General features: G+C 35.4%; 1 protein-coding gene across 5 annotated transcripts; it reads right to left on the reverse strand.

Moving 5' to 3' along the window:
- Window positions 1–815: 815 nt before the first annotated feature.
- Window positions 816–17,744, reverse strand: RXYLT1 (ribitol xylosyltransferase 1). Of its 5 annotated transcripts, none has more exons than XM_039342213.1 (6): window positions 17,544–17,743; window positions 13,080–13,241; window positions 10,372–10,474; window positions 7,832–8,146; window positions 2,959–3,129; window positions 816–1,558 (listed from the first exon to the last, which is right to left on the reverse strand). In XM_039342213.1, exons 1-6 carry the CDS (start codon window positions 17,683–17,685, stop codon window positions 1,138–1,140), a joined length of 1,314 nt encoding a protein of 437 aa, XP_039198147.1. In that variant the 5' UTR covers window positions 17,686–17,743; the 3' UTR covers window positions 816–1,137. The 5 variants fall into 5 exon arrangements, with proteins under 5 accessions (XP_039198147.1, XP_039198150.1, XP_039198149.1 ...); XM_039342216.1 differs by having other exon boundaries at window positions 17,442–17,546; XM_039342215.1 differs by lacking the exon at window positions 17,544–17,743 and adding an exon at window positions 15,459–15,513.
- Window positions 17,745–19,617: the final 1,873 nt, after the last annotated feature.

The raw sequence follows: 19,617 nt of genomic DNA on the forward strand, positions 1-19,617 counted from the left end.
CCACAGTCTTTCTATTTCTATTTGTAGGTCTTTGTATTTTGTTATCTTCTCCAGTTCTTTCTCTTCTATTCTGCTGTCTCCAGGCACTGCCACGTCCACTATCCAGACTTTTTTTGTCTTTCTTATCGACAATTGTTAAGTCTGGGGTGTTATGTTGCAGGTGCTTGTCTGTTTGAATTCTGAAGTCCCAGAGCAGTTTAATTTTATCATTTTCTATGACTTTCTCTATTTTATGATCCCACCAGTTTTTTTAATTATTATTATTATTATGGTGGAATATTAGCATGTCATCCAATCCCTGCTGCAGACATAACAACTAGAGTATCTATGACAGATGCTAACAAGCCTGTTTCACATCTTCAGCAAAAGAACATCCAAGCAAAGGCCTTCGTATTTCTCTGTTTTATCTTATTTGATAATCCTATTTACAGCTCGTCATCCAAACTGTTTATAAATGCAATGGTATAATAAGACCTTGAGGTATGCTACTTGAACTTTCCTTCAAGCTTGCTATCCACTGATACAAACGTTTCAGGTCTGAATGTTTAACCAGCAAAGTTATAGTATAATCTAGAACTCATTTTGCTATCTTCATTAGGATCAAATGGGAGAATTGTTCAAACATTTTACTGATATCAACATACACTATAGCATATACTATGTCTACCATGCAATTAAATTGGTCATTCAATTAAAAAAAAAGATTAGAGTGGTTTGGCATGACCTATTCATTCCTTGGAAAATGTATTATATCCTGTCCAACCTCTAAAAACATAGAATGAAATATAAATAAAGATAGAAATAGATGCATTGACTTTCAAAAGGTCCCAGAGATCTGTATCTTAGGGTTTAATTTCATAAATGTTTAGTTGGCTCATTTGGAGAAATTTTCCAATATTTAATTTTAAGCATACCTGACAGTTATTTAAAAGGACATTTAAAATGAATCTGTCATGTGTAATGTTAGAAAGAGCTAGCATTCGTGCAACATTTCTATATCACAGATATGCATTTATTTTTCCTGGATGTTTTCAGATTTTTATTTACAAAAGATGACAAAAAGTATTTTCTTTTAAAAAATGATATTTCACTGAAAGACTGCAAGAAACCATATTTCAGTTTATATTGAAATCATAATCAATCACTTTTATCCATAGGTAAGAAGGCTTTTTCTAAGATGCTAACAAATTTTTGTCTCATTTGTGCTTTGAATTGCTGATACCATTCCATAAGTATTTTCCTTCTTTGAATCTTTTGTTGTAGAGTCATATTTTGCTCTTTTTCTAAAACAGCAGGAAGCTCTTTCCAGTTTTTAATAAAGATAAAGGGAGCTCCCAGGGTCTTTAGTAATTGCAGTGGTGCTCTATGGTGCACAGATGAATTTCCACAATTGCCTGGTGTCATTATATCTTCTACCACAGGAACAGAGCCAAATGAACAAGCTTCATAGATTCTATAGCATTCGGTATTTACTCCCACTGGACATAACGTAAGATCACTCTCCAACAATGCATCTTGATAGATTTGCAAACTCTCATTAGTTTCTTGAGGAGTCCACCTAAAACAAGACAACAGAGTCTGAAAATGCATTGTTGTTTTAAAGTAAATAAAATGACTAATAAAATATAAACATTCACAATCTATTTTCAGTATAATACTTCAGTGTAGTAACTACAACAGCAATAGAAATGCCTAAAGATTAGGCAAATCATTAAAATCTATTAAATTATTACATTATACTTAGTAACTAGATTATATCTTTATAAATTATCTTGGATATAAGCAAAGCAAATTTCCTTTGACTCAAAAAAGACTTCTATTGATTTCTTGCACTCATTTTTGGCAACAGAGCAGCAAAAATATCTTCTTGATTTCTCTGTCCAGTCTATAAATCTATTTTCCTTGAAGGTCTCAAGACAAGAGTTTATCAAGCTCAATTTTGTTTAGCATCCGAGCTCAGATGATGCCACTTTCTAAGGGATTATAGTAGTAAGTTAAGATAGATAGATAACCTTTATTGTCACTTTTACTGTGGACACAATGGCACACATTAAAAATGAAATTTAGTTGCTTTCGAACTGTACACATACATAACACACATTTAAACATACTATATACAATATATGTATAGACCTACACCCTTATAAATATTAATCACTGTTCATCTTGAATACATAATGGAAGGACGAAGCTTTAGAGTTCACAAGGTTAATACTATATGGAACAAAACTGTGACTGAATCTGGATATTCTGCTTCAGATACCACAACGCTTCCTGCCAAAAGGTAACAAGCAAAATAGGTCATGAAGAGGATGTGTAGTGTCCCAGACAATCTTGCTGACCCTGTTCAAGCAATGTTCATATGCTATGTCCTGGATGGAAGGGAGGGAACTGCCAATAATCTTTTCAGTCATCCTCACCACTCTCTGCACCGCCTTCCTGTCTGAAGCAGTGATGCTTCCAAACCAGACTGATGTTGTATGACAGGATGTTCTTGATCGTCCCTATGTAGAAAGTGGTAAGGACAGGGGAAGGAAGATGTGCTTTTCTCATGTGATGCAGAAAATGCAGGCACCACTGTGCCCGCTTCACCAGTGTCTCGCTGTTGAGCGACCAAGCCAGCCTACTTGTTAAATGCACACCCAGGAATTTGATGATAATAACATTCTTAGAGACATTCTTAGAAGGGAATTCACAGAAGCTGTGATCAGCTGAGTCTCTGATCCTGTAGTAGAACTTCACTATATTTCACACATTTAAATTTCATATGTAAACACCTACAGCATTTTTAAAAGGCATCGCAGTTAGTACCCTTAAATACATTCTTATCCCCAATAATGTTGGCTATTTTCCTCCATTATTATAAAAATCATTACATTATATTGCTACTGAAGGAAAGACAAAAATACAAAATTTTAATTTCTTAAAGGTTTCACGATTACAAATGATGTTTCTTACTGTTCTCTGGCTGAAACCGAACAGAGCTTGTGAAGCCCACTTTGCATCAATATCTCCAACACGATTTTTCTAGATGAATTCTTATAAACAGTTCCCAAGAAGTTACATTGATAGGGTCTTGGTCTTTGGAGCATTGACCAACTTGGTTCAGCCACAGAAAAATGTCTATAACTAAAAGCAAAGATTTTCATAAACATACTAATTGGATTGAAAAGAATATTAAGCCTGTTAAAAGAGAACAATCCTATATAATCTGGGAATAACTGACTCAGTGGTATTTATTTTTCAATTTGGCAACACAAGATTGCACTGTCATCTACTTGTTTATAAGTCAGAAATTTTACAAAGTTTTAAATATTAAAACTATTTTCACGTTAATTAACTTTATATATAAGAATCTGACTTCCGGTGGCGCTGCGTTGTGCCGATGGCGGCTACTTTGTAGCCGTCCGTCTGAGACAGTGTAAAAACTGCGGATGACAGCAGACATCAGCTGTCCCGCGGTTTGAAACTTCTTTCCCGGGCAAAAGGAAAGAGGTGAGCTTTTTTTCCTTGGATAGTGGTAGAGCCCCCGAGATCTCAAAGATTTTTTTGGGGGGGGTTGAAGGGTGAGCTCCCACGGAGTCCGAGGCATTCTCCACTTCTCAGACGCCTTTGTCCCTTTTGCTTTTTGGGACAAAGCAAGACGCCGCTCCCACATCCGCAATTAAAGTGAACTGGTGAGTTGATTTTGAAGCGGACAGAGCTGATCAGCAGAACGAATTTATATGTTAAATTTGGACTTTAACTCTGGAGAAGAACGATCTTTTCCCTTTCTTTACTTTAAGGGAAGGCAAAATGGCGATGAGAGGTTTCTTTTTCTGTTTTTGCGCATGAAAGGAAAATGAGGAAAGGATTCTTATTACTTTAATATTTTTTTTTGTTATAAAGTTTTAGTAATTTTTGGGACTTTGGGTGTTTGTAAGAGAAGGATAAATATTTTTTTTTCTTTTATAGATAGAAGGATTTTTTTTCTTCCCTCTTCTGTTTTTTTTGGTCTTTTGGATTTTTTAAGAAGGAGAAAAACTTTTTAAAATGGCTTCGAAGCGTCAAGTGATCTCTGCTGTGCCTAAGGTGGCTTCTCCGGCAATATTGACAGTTCAACAACCTAAATCTAGATCACCACCACCCTCTCTGCCTGTACCACCACTTACGGTAAAAGATATTCAAGATGTTATGGGTAATGTTGTGTGTCAAATTAGAGAAGAAGTGAAGGAACTTTTAGAAGAGAGAAATAAAGTTATGAGGGAGGATATAGTACAGGCTCTGCAAGGACTCGCCTCTGTTGTTGAAAAGCTGGAGTGTCGTATTGAGGATGTTGCAGATAAAGTGGATTTATTGGAAGATCGTGTGGAAAGTGTGGAAAAAACGGTGGAGATTTCACAAGATGAAATTGTTACGTCTCAGTATAGAGAAATGGAGTTCGCTTTAAGAATCAGAGGCTTGAGGGAAAATATGCAAGAAAATCTGAGGGAGGTGGTGGCAAATGATATTGCTGTGATATTGGAGAGGGAACCAGAGGAGATATTGAGAGAAATAGAAAAAATATTCAGAGTCAACTCATGGATTGCAAAGCAGAGAAATTTACCAAGAGATGTGGTGATTTACTTTGGAAAAAGATCTTTATGTAATGAAATTATACAAGCATTTTATAAGAATTATAGATAAAATAAATTATAATGGTAAAGTGGTTTTTCAGAAAGAATTGATTAAAAAATCTTTTCTAGATTTTTATACAAAATTATATATGGGTCAGAAGGTACAGAGTTTGGATATAGATAAATATTTACAAGATGCTCACTTTCCGAAATCAACAAATGATCAAAGAGATGAGATTAATGGACTGATTACTTCACAGGAAATTATTATGGCAATTAAACAACTAAAAGTTGGTAAAGCACCTGGTACTGATGGATTGACATCAATTTATTATAAAACTCTAAGTGAGGAGATGATAGAGCCCTTGAAAGAACTTTTTAATAGTATATTATCGGGTTTAGAGACACCTCCATCTTGGAGAAGGGCTTTTATTTCTTTGATTCCAAAAGAGGATCAAGATCTTACTTTACCTAAAAATTATAGACCTATATCTCTTTTGAATATAGATTATAAAATTTTTTCAAAAATTTTAGCAAATAGACTTATGATTGTATTGAATCAAGTGATACATACTGATCAAACAGGTTTTATAACTGGGAGATATATGAAGACTAATGTTAGACAAATCATTAATTTAATAGAATATTTGGATAAAAATAATCAGATTCCTGCAGGTTTGATTTTTTTAGATGCTGAGAAAGCTTTTGATCAGTTGAACTGGCAATTTATGTTGAGGTTGGTTGAAGAGATGAATTTTGGGGATAAAATTTTGCAAGCTCTTAGAGGTATTTATCAAAAACAATCGGCGCAACTTATAATTAATGGAGGTTTATCTGATGTTTTTCAAATTGGAAAGGGTACAAGACAGGGATGTCCATTGTCCCCATTGTTGTTTATTTTAACATTAGAAATTTTGTTGATTAAAATTCGTGAATCATCTAAAATAAAGGGAATAATGATTAATAAGAAAGATTATAAATTAAGAGCTTTTGCTGATGATTTGGTTGTTACTTTGTCTCAACCAACCTATTCGGTATTGGAATTGTTACAGATTATAAATCAGTATGGGCAAGTTTCTGGTTTTAAAGTCAATAATAATGAGACTAAAATATTATCTAAAAATATGACTAATTCGGATAAGGAGATCTTAGTTAATTTGACAGGTTCTGAAATTGTAAAAAAGGTAAAATACTTGGGGGTTTATATAACTGCTTTTAATGTAAAACTGTATAAAAACAATTATGAAATGTTATGGTTTAAAATGCAGAAACATTTGAATGATTGGAAAAAATTGCAATTATCTTTGTTAGGGAGAATTGCTGCAGTTAAAATGAATGTTCTGCCAAAATTTCTTTTCTTGTTTCAATGATACCTATTTTAAATAGGTAAATATTTTACCTATTTGAGCCGAGGTGGTGCAGCAGTTAGAGTGCAGTACTGCAGGCAACTTTAGCTGACTGTGTTCAGCAGGTCAGCGGTTCAAATCTCACCGGCTCAAGGTTGACTCAGCCTTCCATCCTTCCGGGGTAGGTAAAATGAGGACCCAGATTGTTGGGGGCAATGTAAATATATATATACATTGCTTACTGGTGTACACCGCTTAGAGAGTGCTTGCACTTAAAACAGTATATAAGTCTCATAAATAAAATAATAAAATAAAATAAAATAAAGAAAGAGGTAAATTTAGAAGAACGGCAGAAGGGTATTAATAGATTCATTTGGGCTGGGAAAAAATCAAGAGTTAAGCTTAAAATTGTACAAGATGTTCGAGAGAGAGGAGGACTCAAGGTGCCGAATTTGAAATTGTATTATGATGCGGTGGTTTTAACGTTGATCAGTGATTGGGTTAATTTAACAAATTTAAATATACTTTTTTTGGAGGGATGGGGTTTATTATTTGGATGGCATGCGTATTTAATTTATAATAAAAAGGTGTATAGGGTTTTTAAATCCCATGTTTTAAGAATTGCTTTATTGCGTGTCTGGAAGAAATATTATAGATTAAATTTCAGAAAACCGCTGTGGGGAATTCCTGGACACGCAATAGAGGGGATAAGGAAAGGAGTGAAAATGGATAGGATTTCTTACAAACAATTGCTTAAGTGGGAAGGGAATAATTGGCAATTAAAATCTATGGAGGAATTAATGCAAGAAAATATTATTTATTCTTGGTTCCAGTACAGGCAATTATTAGAAAGATGGAGTATAGATCAAAAAGTGGGTCTTGCTATGGAAGATGTGAATTTGATGAAACAAGTTAAAGATCAAAGTAGAACTCATATAAAAAGAGTTTATAATGCTTTAGTGGAATTGGATTCAGAAACAGAATTAGTTAAAGATTGTATGGTTAAATGGGCTCAGAATTTTGAAGAGCCGATTTTATTAGACACATGGGAGATAATTTGGGTGAGGAATGTTAAATTTACCCAAGCTCAAAATTTACAAGAAAATTTTTATAAAATGTTTTATAGATGGCACCTTGATCCACAAAAGTTGTCTCGTATGTATCCGAATGTACAGCCCAAATGTTGGAGATGTGGTTGTTTGGATGCAACGTATTATCATATTTGGTGGTCATGTAGAAAAGGCATTTTGGATTAAGATTTGGTGGAACATTCAGAAGATTTTTAATACAAGGATAAAATTTACACCACAATTATTTTTGTTAGGTATTATTGTAGATTGTGATGCTAAAGAGATTACCTTAATGTTAAATTTTATTACGGCGGCAAGGTTGCTGATTGGGCAATATTGGAAGAAGGATTCCTTGCCTACTATAGAAGAATGGTTTCTTAAAGTTTCTTATTTATCAGAAATGGCAAAAATTTCGGCTTATCTGAAAGACCATTCACAAGAGAGAGATATTTCTGTGTGGAAAAGATGGGTAAATTTTGTACAGAATAAATATGGGATTAGAAAGTATTATTTAGCTTTTGAATAATTTATAGTTTAAAGTGGGTATGGTTGGATTTGTAGTTTCTATGTATTGGAGTTAAAGTACTTTAAATTTTTTGGATGTAAGTATAGTTGATTGATGTTCATTTAATTTGTATGTTTTTTTTGTTTCTTTAACCCTGTATTCAGTTCTGGGAAGGAGGGGGGAGGGTTATGGGGTGGGAGGGGGGTATTTTATTGTAAAAAGTTTATAAAATTTTCAATAAAAAAAAGAATCTGAGAAAAATTTCAAATTTCATGCAAATTTTAAAAGTGCTCTTTGATTACATTCAATACTTACGTTGCTACTCCTAGAGGCCACTGAAAAATATCTTCTTCATTCACTATGGGGCTGTCATAAACTAGAAAAAATCGTTCCACAAACCCTCCATAGGATTTTAAATAAGGATAAATCCATTCATTTTTGCACTGTTCGTTCCCAAGCAACACAACAGCAACATGTTGCAGCTTGTGCGTTTGCACTAGTGTTTGTGCATAATGTAGCCACTGAGTGGCATAGGCGATCTTTCCCTCTTCTCTGCCATTCAGTATTAAGACAACAGTTTCAGCTTCTACAGAGAAGTAACCAGGAATTACAGATGGGCCTGTGATGAAACTGTAAACAAAGCACAAATAGAAAAAAAGTGCACAGGTGTATATGTGTGTGTGTGTGTGTGTGTATGGTGTATGTGTCACATACACTGCTACACATATATGTACATAGAGTTAGTTTAAGTAACAGTTGCCATTGTGTCTCATTGGTGCTAGAAATAATTTTACTCTCCTCTTTTATAGAATGTATAAAAGCACTGTACAACTTCTCCAACACCAAAAGGGAATTACAATCTGTCAATGTCAGCCCTTAATGCAAAGTCTTAAAGCTCACTGTTATGACAATGTGGATGCGAAGTGAAACACAATGGTGCAGTTATTTATCATACAAATACTGAGACTACTACATGAAGCTGCTGAGATTTCTGTTAACATACCAGTGTCCTTTTGTCCTGTTAGGTAGCAGCATTTAGTCAATCTTGGTTAATTTCAATTAGTCTGGACCTAATTAGCTAAATGAAAGATTGCTATTAGGCTGCACTGAGGAATTAAAGAAATATCCTGCCTAATATAATGTGTCTAACCTGAATTCAGTTCTTTATATCTACCATAACATCATATTTCTGAAAGCAAACCAGTAAGATAGAAACAAAAGGATTGCTTTGGTTTTAAACTTAACAATACTACAATGTAAAAAGAATCTAATCAGTGCAATCAAAGCTGAAGTAGCCTATGTTTTTCAGGAAGGAAAGCTGACTGATCATGTGATTATGCCCACTGGTTATCTTATCAGCTCGTCTTTCACAGAAACACATCCTTCCACTTAGAGTTTTGGTATAAGCTCCAATCCCTAGGCCAGTGGTGGCGAACCTATGGCACAGGTGCCAGAGGCAGCACTAGAGCCCTCTCTATGAGCATGCGTGCTGTTTCCCCAGTCCTAGGCCTTCAGCTGGATTTTATAAAACCTTTTTGCTTTAGGCCTCTGCCGCTGTGTACAAAAAAAAAAAAAAAAGATTCAATCAATCAGTCAATTTCAACTTCTTGCGGGGAAAAAAAGATCTTGCAAAGTTGGGATTGATTGAACTTTTTAGTCCCACCCAGTCTGCTGTTACCACCGCAGCCACGCCCACCCAATGGGCCACACCCACCCACTGGGCCACACCCACCTGACACCCAACGATGTATAAGTGGGTTTTGGGTTGCAGTTTGGGCACCCGGTCTCTAAAAGGTTCGCCATCACTGCCCTAGGCAGTTTCATTTTGTAGAGGCTGAAAATATTATATTTTGAGGGTAGCACCTCATTAAACCATTACTGCATCCAGCCTAAATGGAAGTATTATATGTTAAATGTAAAAAGAGTGCTTTCTCAAATCCAGCAAAGTTAAAAAAAAAAAAAAAAAGCACACAGAGTAATCTTTCCTCCACCTATGGTGCTGAATCCAGAATTCCCAAGCTGCATATCTTTTTTTTAAGGGAGTGCAAAGTCATTCAGCTTATGTAGTAATTCTGTTTTATCTGAATTAAAGTTTGGTTTATTAATCCTCAACTAATCCAAATCTCAAAATACCTGTACAAGATTTTCTGAATCTTCCTAGGATTTGGAAATGTAAAATAAAGCTATATATTAGCCACATACTGAGGATAACTTAAAAACCGTAAGGAAATGCTGGCCTATTGTGCTAAGATGACATTTTAGTAATCACACTCCCTGTGGCTGCTATATTCTAACATAGGTACGGGTAATCTTATCTAGTACAGTCTGATCACTGTAGGAATAATAATCAGGAGCTGCTGATTATATCTATGATGCATGGGGGGAAAAGCCAGAAGAGAAGAAATCAGGTCAAAAATGTCTGTCCTTTCATCTTCATAAAACAGTTTTGAAAACTGATAAGGTCCAATTCATTTCCTTTTTCAAATAACAGTAGTTTATTATTATATCTAGTTTTGATTCATCTGTGAAAAATACAGGTTAGGTAAATTTTCTGTATTGAAAATCACTGTCTGAAATGGCTTACTGTCACTAATTGAATATAAAAAACAAAAAATCTGTATAAAGGGTAGAGTTTAGAACAAACAAATCAAAGGTTCCTCAAACCCAGTTTTAAGAATCTATTTATTTCTCCCATTGGCAACAGAAGATATTCTTTAGTACTAAATAGGACAGGAAGGATCCATGTTGTTGAATAAACATTCATATTGGCATTTTCCATTATTTAATGTATGAAATGATACTAGGCTATGAAAATACTATCTGTACATTGAAAAGACACATCATACAGATGATACCTGAAATATGATTTTCCTATTTTTATGCTTCCTTCTCTCCACTGAGCTTTTATATCTGCAGGCTCAAGCAAACCTTCGAAGATATGCTGCCATAAATAAAGGCCTATAAAATACAATTTACAATGTAATGATTAAGGAAATATTTGATGTTCTAAAAATTAGTAAGATAAAAGTAGCCAGGATAAATATATAGCAAAATAAAACAAAGCAGAATAATTTCAAGAAAGAATGCAATACAAATTAGCTAGGTAGATTTATAGTAAGCCTTAGCTATTAAGTTTAAATAATAAAATACAATTATAAACATTAAGGAATAAAAATTAGGTGTCTCCATATAATGCTGATGGGCAAATAATAGAGCTTTTACACAACTAAGGTTTGATTCCAGAATAATAATGTTCAAAGCAGAAATGGCAGCTTCTTCACCTAGGAATAAATAATCTGCTCCATTCAAGCTGTTTACCAAGAGATGGAAATTTTTATTAAGTCATTATTCCTCCCAATACTAGCTAAACAGGAAGTGTGGGATGCCTGAGATATTAAATAATTACTTCATCTATAAATAGAATGGGCACATTCAGATTTGCTCAGTTGTAGTTTTTTTAATAGTAAATCCTAGAAAGCAGGGTTTCCATAGTTTTGATATCTTACATTGACTTAATACATTTTGTAAAACAAATGAAATAATTAGACCCTAACTTACATTTGCTCCTAAGAAGTCAAAGCAGGAAGGAAACAAGGAAATAGCCTTTCCGGAAAAAACTGATTTTCACTTTTCTCCAGGATGTGCTTGAAAATAACTGCTGCTTCTTTCTTGAATACAATTCACTGATGCTACCTTCCAGCAAACAAATCTAACACTAATTTCAAAAGAAGAACTAAGTACTGTAATTTGCACAGCACTAACAACTGATTATTCACATATAATAGGCACATAAGATTCAGAAATAGCAAAGCATAGTTTTTGTTCATACAGATACAAAGACTCATTATAAATTACATTGAAAATATGAAAGTTTTGAATTTGAATCAATTGCTTTGATTTGCTGGAAATATTCCAATGCCATTCTGATCACTCTGAAAATTTTCTTTAGTTTGGAATAACTGTTTTGTGCTTGAAATGAGATTATTTCAGAGGTTGCAAGAATTGTTTCAACTCAAACCTTAGAAACACAAAAGGGGTTTGGCCCTCTGACTGAAATCTATATAACAGTAGCTATATGGCATAGATAAATGAGAAATAGCAATAGCAATAGCACTTAGATTTATATAATGCTTCACAGTGCTTTACACAGTGCTACAGAGTCAGCATATTGCCTGCAACAATCTGGGTCCTCATTTTAGTCACCTGGGATTGAACTCCTGGATGAGCAGTGAGTTAGCCTGCAATGCTGCATTCTAACCACTGCACCACAATGGCTCTTTTTATTTATTTATTTAACACAAAGTCTTATGCTCTGAAATTCCTCTTACTTCCTATGTGGAGTTGAGTCCTCATTCCCTGAGCTGGGCTCAAAATCTCAATTCAACCATCTTCCTTCCCATAACCCACCAATCATCTTAACTATTAAAACAATTCAACTGATTTTCTGTAAATGTTTTAGGTACAAATTCCAAGCAGCATTCTACATCCACTGTGTTTTTCTAATTATTTATCCAGAGCCAAGGAACAAATCATTCAACAACCACACCAGGTTAATGCAAGCAGGACGGATTGAAGCAGTTAAGTGTTCACAACTGAGCAAGGACTCTACTTCTTTCTATCAAACACCTCTTCTGACAGGGAAAGAGCAGGATGGGGAAAAATGGCAACTAACATCCCACAATATATTTTATGGAGCAGTTTTTATTCATTGATTATACTGTATAACTTCATATACAACTATATACAAATACAGTTAAACAATTTTATAACTACAGATACAATTTTAACATTTCAATCTCTATGCTTGTGTGTTTACAGCAGTGGTTCTCAACCTGTGGGTTGGGACCCCATTTGGGGTCGAACGACCATTTCATGGGGATCACCAAACAACGCAGTCCGCTATTTTTTTCCCCTTTTCCTTAGTGTGCTACTGCCTTTTATTCTATTGGCTTTTGAAAGCCAACAGAATAGACTCTCTTGAATAGAGTCTAATTTTATTGGCTTTCAAAAGCCAATAGGAATTGTCCAGACTGTCTCTGCCCTGCTGAGCCCGCCAAAAGTCCCATTCTGCAAACGGTGCTGTACCAGTTGAGTAGTCCTCGACTTACGACCGGTTGAGTAGTCCTCGACTTACGACCGGTTGGGGGTCGTGGCATTAAAAAGGTTGAGAACCACTGGTTTACAGACATATGTCTTATATATCATCTTATTTTAAAGTAGATCTTGGGGTTTAACAACTATAAAATTATGCAACTATAAAGACAATTTTTATAACTACAAATAGCGTAGTATCCAAGTTAACTTTTAAATATGTTGACAGGCAATTAAATGTCTTATTTCACATTTAATTTGACAATTATATTTTCTTGAGGAAATCCTAATCAATATTAGTGAAATATACTTCTGACTTTCTTGGAACCCCTTTTAAAGTACAAATATATTATTTTCTAACACTTATATCTACTGAATACAATGACAGTTCAGAATATAAAAGTTTGCAATTAAATTAAACAAGTTATTATATTAAATAACAGCATTTACTTTATTAATTACAAATGCTTACCAATAGCAGCTTTTCCCCAAATTTGTACCCTGAAGTTTGTGGGTTCTTGTTGCAATGACATCTTTTTCAGCAACTGAAGGCTACTTGCAGATTTCTGCTGCAAATAAATTTTCTCATCAACTTCCCAAGGATTCCACTCTTCAATTCCCAAAATAGCATGTTCTAAGAATCAAAAATGAAAAATCACATGAAAATCTCATATTGTCTCAAAGAGAGACAGTTACTCCAATATGCCTTTCAAATAATAATAATTGTTACAAACCCATTTTGTATGCATGCTAACAATCAAGTATCAAAAGCATATAATGAAAACATCTGCATTAACCACAATATCTCCAGATAGGAACCTATTTGAAATTTTGAAAAGCCTTTGCCATTCAGGGCAAACAGGTAGTCTTCGTTTTGCAACCAAAACTGGAGCTGGCAATTTGATTGTTAAGTGAAGCAATCTCTAAGTGAAGCTGTGATTGTGCTTATGCTCTCACTTTAGTTTTATTTTACTTGCTACCCACATCTTTCTGCACCCATTCACCCCCTCCCTCACCTCACGGCTTATTACTGCTGGCCTGTTAGTGAGCTGCTTGGGACTCACAACTGTTTCACGGCTTTCCTGTTGACTTGGTTGTAGGAAGCCAGCAGGAAGTTGTCTTGCTTCATAACCATAAGATTCAATTAATAACAGCAACTGGGATTGCAAGAATTGTCATTACTAAGCGGTGCAATCATGCTTTATGAGTGCATTTTAAGAGACAGAAATTCCAGTCTCAACTGCCATTGTAAGTTGAATATTTGTATATTATACACAGATAGTCCTCAATATATGACAATTGAGCCCAAAATTTCTGTTGCTAAGTGGACAGTTGTTAAGTGAATTTTGTCCTATTTTACGAATTTTCTTCCCACAGTTGTTAAATGAATCACTGCAATTGTTAAGTTAGTAACACAGTTTTTAAGTAAATCTGGCTTCCCCATTGACTTTGTCAGAAACACAAAAGGTGATCGATCACATGACTCCACAACACTGCAACTATCATAAATATGAGTCAGTTGCCAAATGTCTGAATTTTGATCAAATGATCATGGGGATATTGCAATGGTCCTAAGTATGAAAAATACCTAAGTAATTTTTTCAGTGCTGTTGTTAACTTTGAACAGTCACAAAATGAACTGTTGTAAGTTGAGGACTACCTCTACAAAAACAGTGGATATTACAAAAACCTAATTCACACATACCACCAAATGTGTGTATATATATATATAAATTTTCTCTTAGTATGCATAAACTAATATTATACACAGAAACAGTAAACAAAAGAAATGTTATTTCCTCGGCTTTCTAATGTTAAGGCCTACAGATTATAACAATTACGTAGGTGAACTTTCAAAAAGAACAGCATATCTCATTACACAACTTAAAATATACTTCGACAAAAAGAACAGCAAACATTTAAAGTCTGATAAAATGTTGTGAATATTACTCTTTGACATTACTATAGGTTATTGTAATGTTAGTGACTTTCCTTGAACATTTTGTTAAGCAGAAAATAAACCCTTTGAACTGCAGCCAAGAAATTAAAAGACGCTTGCTCCTGGGGAGGAAAGCTATGGCAAATCTAGACAGCATACTAAAAAGCAAAGACATCACCCTGTCAACAAAAGTGCATATAGTCCAGGCCATGGTTTTCCCAGTTGCAATGTATGGCTGTGAAAGTTGGACCATAAGAAAGGCTGAGTGCCAAAGAATTGAGGCCTTTGAACTATGGTGCTGGAGAAGACTCCTGCGAGTCCCTTGGACTGCAAGGCTTTCAAACCGGTCAGTCCTAGAAGAGATCAACCCCGACTGCTCTTTAGAAGGCCAGATCCTGAAGTTGAAACTCAAATACTTTGGCCACCTAATGAGAAGGAAGGACTCACTGGAGAAGGGCTAATGCTGGGAAACACTGAGGGCAATAGAGGAAGGGGACGACAGAGAATGAGATGGCTGGACGGAGTCACTGAAGCAGTAGGTGTGAACTTAAATGGACTCCAGAAGATGGTAGAGGACAGGAAGACCTGGAGGAACGTTGTCCATGGGGTCGCGATGGGTTGGACACGACTTCGCAATTAACAACAACAACAAAAAGCAAGTGTATGTATGACACTGAATTTCTAGTGCTATTTTCCAATGTGCAGAAAGAGTGAATTGTTATTACCTCAGCCTACATGAATTCCTTTGCCTGAGCCAACTAAATAGACATACAGTACATAAATTGGAAAGTTTTTTTTTATCAATAGAAAGCTTTGGTAAAGCAGAAGTATAAATCTAAATTGAGTACAACAGATTTCAGCTACATATTTAGGTGTCCATTTAATTTGCTCCTTCTTTTCTCACTTTGTTACCTTCTGGGAGGAGGCTTTGTGGTATCCGAAGCAGAACATCCAGAGTTTCATTCCATATAGCATTAACCTTGCGAACTCTCAAGCTTCCTCCTTCCGTTATATATTCAAGATGGACAATATTTAATATTTATTTGCTATGTATATGTAGGGATGTGGGTCTATACACATGTTGTTCATAGTATGTTTAGGTGTGTGTCATGTATGTGTTTCACTTTGGGAGCGGGCAACTAAATTTCATTTTTGATGTGTGCCATTGTGCCCACAGTATAAAAATGACAATAAAGGTTCTCTTCTCTTCTCTTCTCTTCTCTTCTCTTCTCTTCTCTTCTCTTCTCTTATCATCTTATCTTCCAGTGTGCCTGAATACTGGATATCTGCTTTTCGCACAGGTGAAGGGAACATACAATAGCATGGAAAAAAATGAAGATCTTGTATTCATGAAAAGTTTTTCTTTAATTTTTTAAAATGTCTACAGAGATTCTCAATTGGACTTTCTTGGTTTTTTTCCTTGAAAATGTTTTGCTTCTCATCCAAGAAACTTCTTCGGTTCTGAACTGAAGAATATCTAAGTAAATTTCAACAGTTTCTATGGAATACAAAAATAATTATTACAATCCTTTATAGGAATTATGAGATAAGAACATTATTTGGGGTTAGATAATCACTCAGAAATATACCAGAATACTGGTAATGATCCAATTAAACTATCGATCAAAGCCTGGTAACTTGAGGTACTCATTTCTGGTATATATTCTGAAGATAGTGGAAAACAGAAGAGAGAGGGAGTTGGGAAATGTGGGCAAAAAGATGGAGCTCTATAAAAAAAAACACAACTCCATTTATCTGTCATGAGAGACAGAAAGCAAGGACTGATAGCCAATGAAAATGTTGTCATCAGTGGTGGGATTCAAATATGTGACCAACCAGTTCTCTTGTATGGATGTCGCTTCTGGAAATCTGTTCTGGGCCTAGGCAACAAAAAATTAGCTACCAGTTCTGCTGAACTAGTGCGAACTGGCTGAATCTCACCACTGGCTGTAATATTAATGTCACCTCTTTATAATCCATTTTCATTTATTTATAAAAGTTAACCTGATTCCTTATTTAAAAACAGTAACTTCTGTTCTATAACTTCTCCATATTCCACCATATCTCATTATTATACAATAGGAAAATAGTTTCTAATGTAGGAAAGGTGGTGTCTAATAGAGGTATACTGGGTTAAATCAGATTATGCTTTAATATAAAAAGAAAAGGAGCTCCCACAACAAGGAAAGAACCTTATTCCAACTGTTTCACTGAAGTCAGTATATTGTACAATGTACAGTATGAAGCAATCACAGTAGAGCACTACTTAAATTTTTGTTTCTTTTAGTGCTGAATTAGTCTTGACTCCTGCTTATTGCCTGGAAAAACCCCTGCAATTTTCTTGTCAAGGTTTTTAAGAAGTCATTTGCCATTGTTTGCTTCCTAGGGTTAAGAGAGTGATTGGCCCAAGATCATCAAGCCTGATTTTTAGCCTGATGCCTTAACCATCACACTAAACCAGCTCTCTTTATAAGAACATAATTGTGGCAAACTAAATTGACTACATGCTGTTATAAAACATAGGTCCAAAAGGGCAAATGGACCTATTCAGCTCTTTCCTTTATTTTAACAATACCATTATAGAACAAATCTTATACCATAATTTTCATATTAAAAGACATTAAAAGATTTCAGAGATACTCTGGAGTGGTCTGGACGTTAACGCTGAAGCACTCGGATTCTGAATTGTTAAAGTTAAAACATAAGATAGTTAACTCTGTGGGGATATGCGAATCCCTTGATGGTATTACTTGAAGCTTTATCTAACATACACAATAGAGAGGCCGGGATCCCGTTTTGCTATGCACTGTACTGCTTAATGCGTCAGAAGAAAAGATAAGTTTAAGCAGGTAAGCCCTCCGCCGATGCGGATCTACTGAGTTCAGCCAGACTTACGGCCAGCTTGAAGCCGAAGCCTGAAGGGCAAAAAACTGGTCTATTTCCACCTGATGGTGCTGGGGGCGTTGGGGGGGGGGCGAAGTGTCCCCGTTTTCTTACCCCGCCTCTGCTTCTCCCGCTGGCCCGGCCGTGAGGCAACAGACCGGCGAGGCTTCAGGAAGACGCTGTAAGCCGCGTAGAGGGAAAAGACCAAGTAGGCGGCCAACAAAGCGGAGCAGAACCGCTTCCGAGTCAGCCGCATCCTTCACAGCCTAACCGGCACGGCCATCTTGCGCAGATCTAGAAGGGCCTCGCATCGTGACGTCACACGTAGGTGGCTGATGTTTTGGCCTAACGGGAATTGAACTTGGATTTGTTTGTTCCACTGTACTTTTTCCAACGTGGCCGCTTTAAGATGTGTGAACTTCAACTCCCAGAATTCCCAAGCCAGCGATCTGTCCTGGGAGTTGAGGTCCACGCATCTTAAAGAGACCAAGTTGGAAAAACATTGGCTTACTCTTCTTTAATAACTCCAAAAAGAGCTTGCTGCTTTCCTCACTGTGATGTATTTAGTTGTAACCAACGTTAATAGCCGATTATTGAGATCGCGCTGTTTGGATGACAAGAGAAACTTGTTATTATGGCTTGGTTTCCTGAGGTGATAACGGAATCGGTGCCTATGTTGCAATAGCTATGTAAAATAAAAGTATTTCTAAAAGGTATTGTCAAGTTCTTAGTTCAAAAATTTATTTTGTTTTGAGAATAGTTTAAGCATAATAATAACTTATCTGGTAGTATTGCGAATGCAATACATAGGGCTAAAACACCAAATACAGTTTTCGATTAATACATTGCACCAAATATAATTTTTGATTAATACATTGCAGTTTACATATATATAATAAAATGGTGTTTTTTCAAATATGTTATTTAGTACTGTATAGCTACTTCATTTTTTTATTGTTTCAAGTTAGCTGAAGTCAAAGTAATTTGTCATTTGTCTTCTGATAAATTGTTTCGATTAGAAGAATTTAATGTTTTCTGATAGAATTTCAAGATGTGATATCTCTGATCCAAATTCATCAGATTTTTAACTTGGAGGAACACCAAGTATTTACAGCTTCCCCCCATATACATGTAATTTCACAAATCTCTTGATGATTGTTGAAGTTATGAGGGAGTGGGAGAAAATTCATGAACATAACAAAATATTATGTTTTGTATATATTTACCATTCCCCCCCTCCCGCTCAATAAAATATTATTTATATTTTGTTGAGCAGTGGGGAGAATGGTATTTTTTTCTCCAGTGAATGATTTAAAATTAAATAAAAAACATTATGATAGTGCATATTTTTATATCATTTGTTTATGTTCTTTGAAATGTGAGTCAGATTTTTAAAAAACATTGTAATTCATTCTTGATTAACATGTCCGGTTTTAGAATTAATTAAGTTGGAAGGGGCATAAAGTTCAAATTCCCTGCTTGTGTAGGAATCAGATTAAAATATCCTGCACTTGGCTCTCAATCCTCTTTCTGAACACAACCAGTGGTGTTTGCTACTTCTCTAAATAATTAATTCTATTGAACTCTTCAGACTGTAATTTTTTCCTTTCAACTGAAATCTTTATTCCTGTATGCTAAATCCACTACAGTATTCTCTGCCTTGTTTTCTGAAAGAAACCAAACAAGCAAAGCCCCATCCGCAAGATGCAGGCAGCACACAAAAACCATGCACCCTCCAGTCCGTGGAAAAATCTTTCTCCACTGAACTGGTCCCTGGTGCCCAAAAGGTTGGGGACATCTGGATTAGATAGTTTTAACATTCCTAAACTGAAAAGATAATTTACAGAAGGATGTCCGGAGACTACCTCCTGATAAGAAAAAGTTTCTTGGTATCAACTGGCATCTGGTTATCTAACCTCAAGCAAGCTTTGTAGCTGATTTACTGTGCAAGGAGGGATTATACTTATCTTGTCCAACCAACTTTCCTCTTTCATTTTTCTTTATTGTGTTTTCACAGGAAGATCCCACTTTATCAGGGTACCCTAATAAACTGCTTTTAAATGATCTTCTGACTTGGTTGCTTACTGGGAAGGTAAACCGAGGCAGAACCTAGGGCCAGATTTGACTATCACCAAGTAGACAAGCCTTGGTTTTCTTCTATATGACTTTTTTTAAGTACTTGAAGTTA

This window comes from Crotalus tigris, unplaced genomic scaffold, assembly GCF_016545835.1.
Source record: "Crotalus tigris isolate CLP2741 ecotype Arizona unplaced genomic scaffold, ASM1654583v1 scf7180000017775.1145084777:2100578, whole genome shotgun sequence".
Classification (NCBI taxonomy): domain Eukaryota; kingdom Metazoa; phylum Chordata; class Lepidosauria; order Squamata; family Viperidae; genus Crotalus; species Crotalus tigris.

Coding starts and splice junctions, on each gene's coding strand:
- RXYLT1 (XM_039342213.1), bottom strand. CDS start 17,685: ATGCGGCTGACTCGGAAGCGGTTCTGCTCCGCTTTGTTGGCCGCCTAC. Junction 13,242..17,543: donor GCGGGAGAAGCAGAGGCGGG/GTAAGAAAACGG, acceptor TTTGATTCTTAG/AACATGCTATTTTGGGAATT. Junction 3,130..7,831: donor TGGCCTCTAGGAGTAGCAAC/GTAAGTATTGAA, acceptor CTTTGCTTTTAG/TTATAGACATTTTTCTGTGG.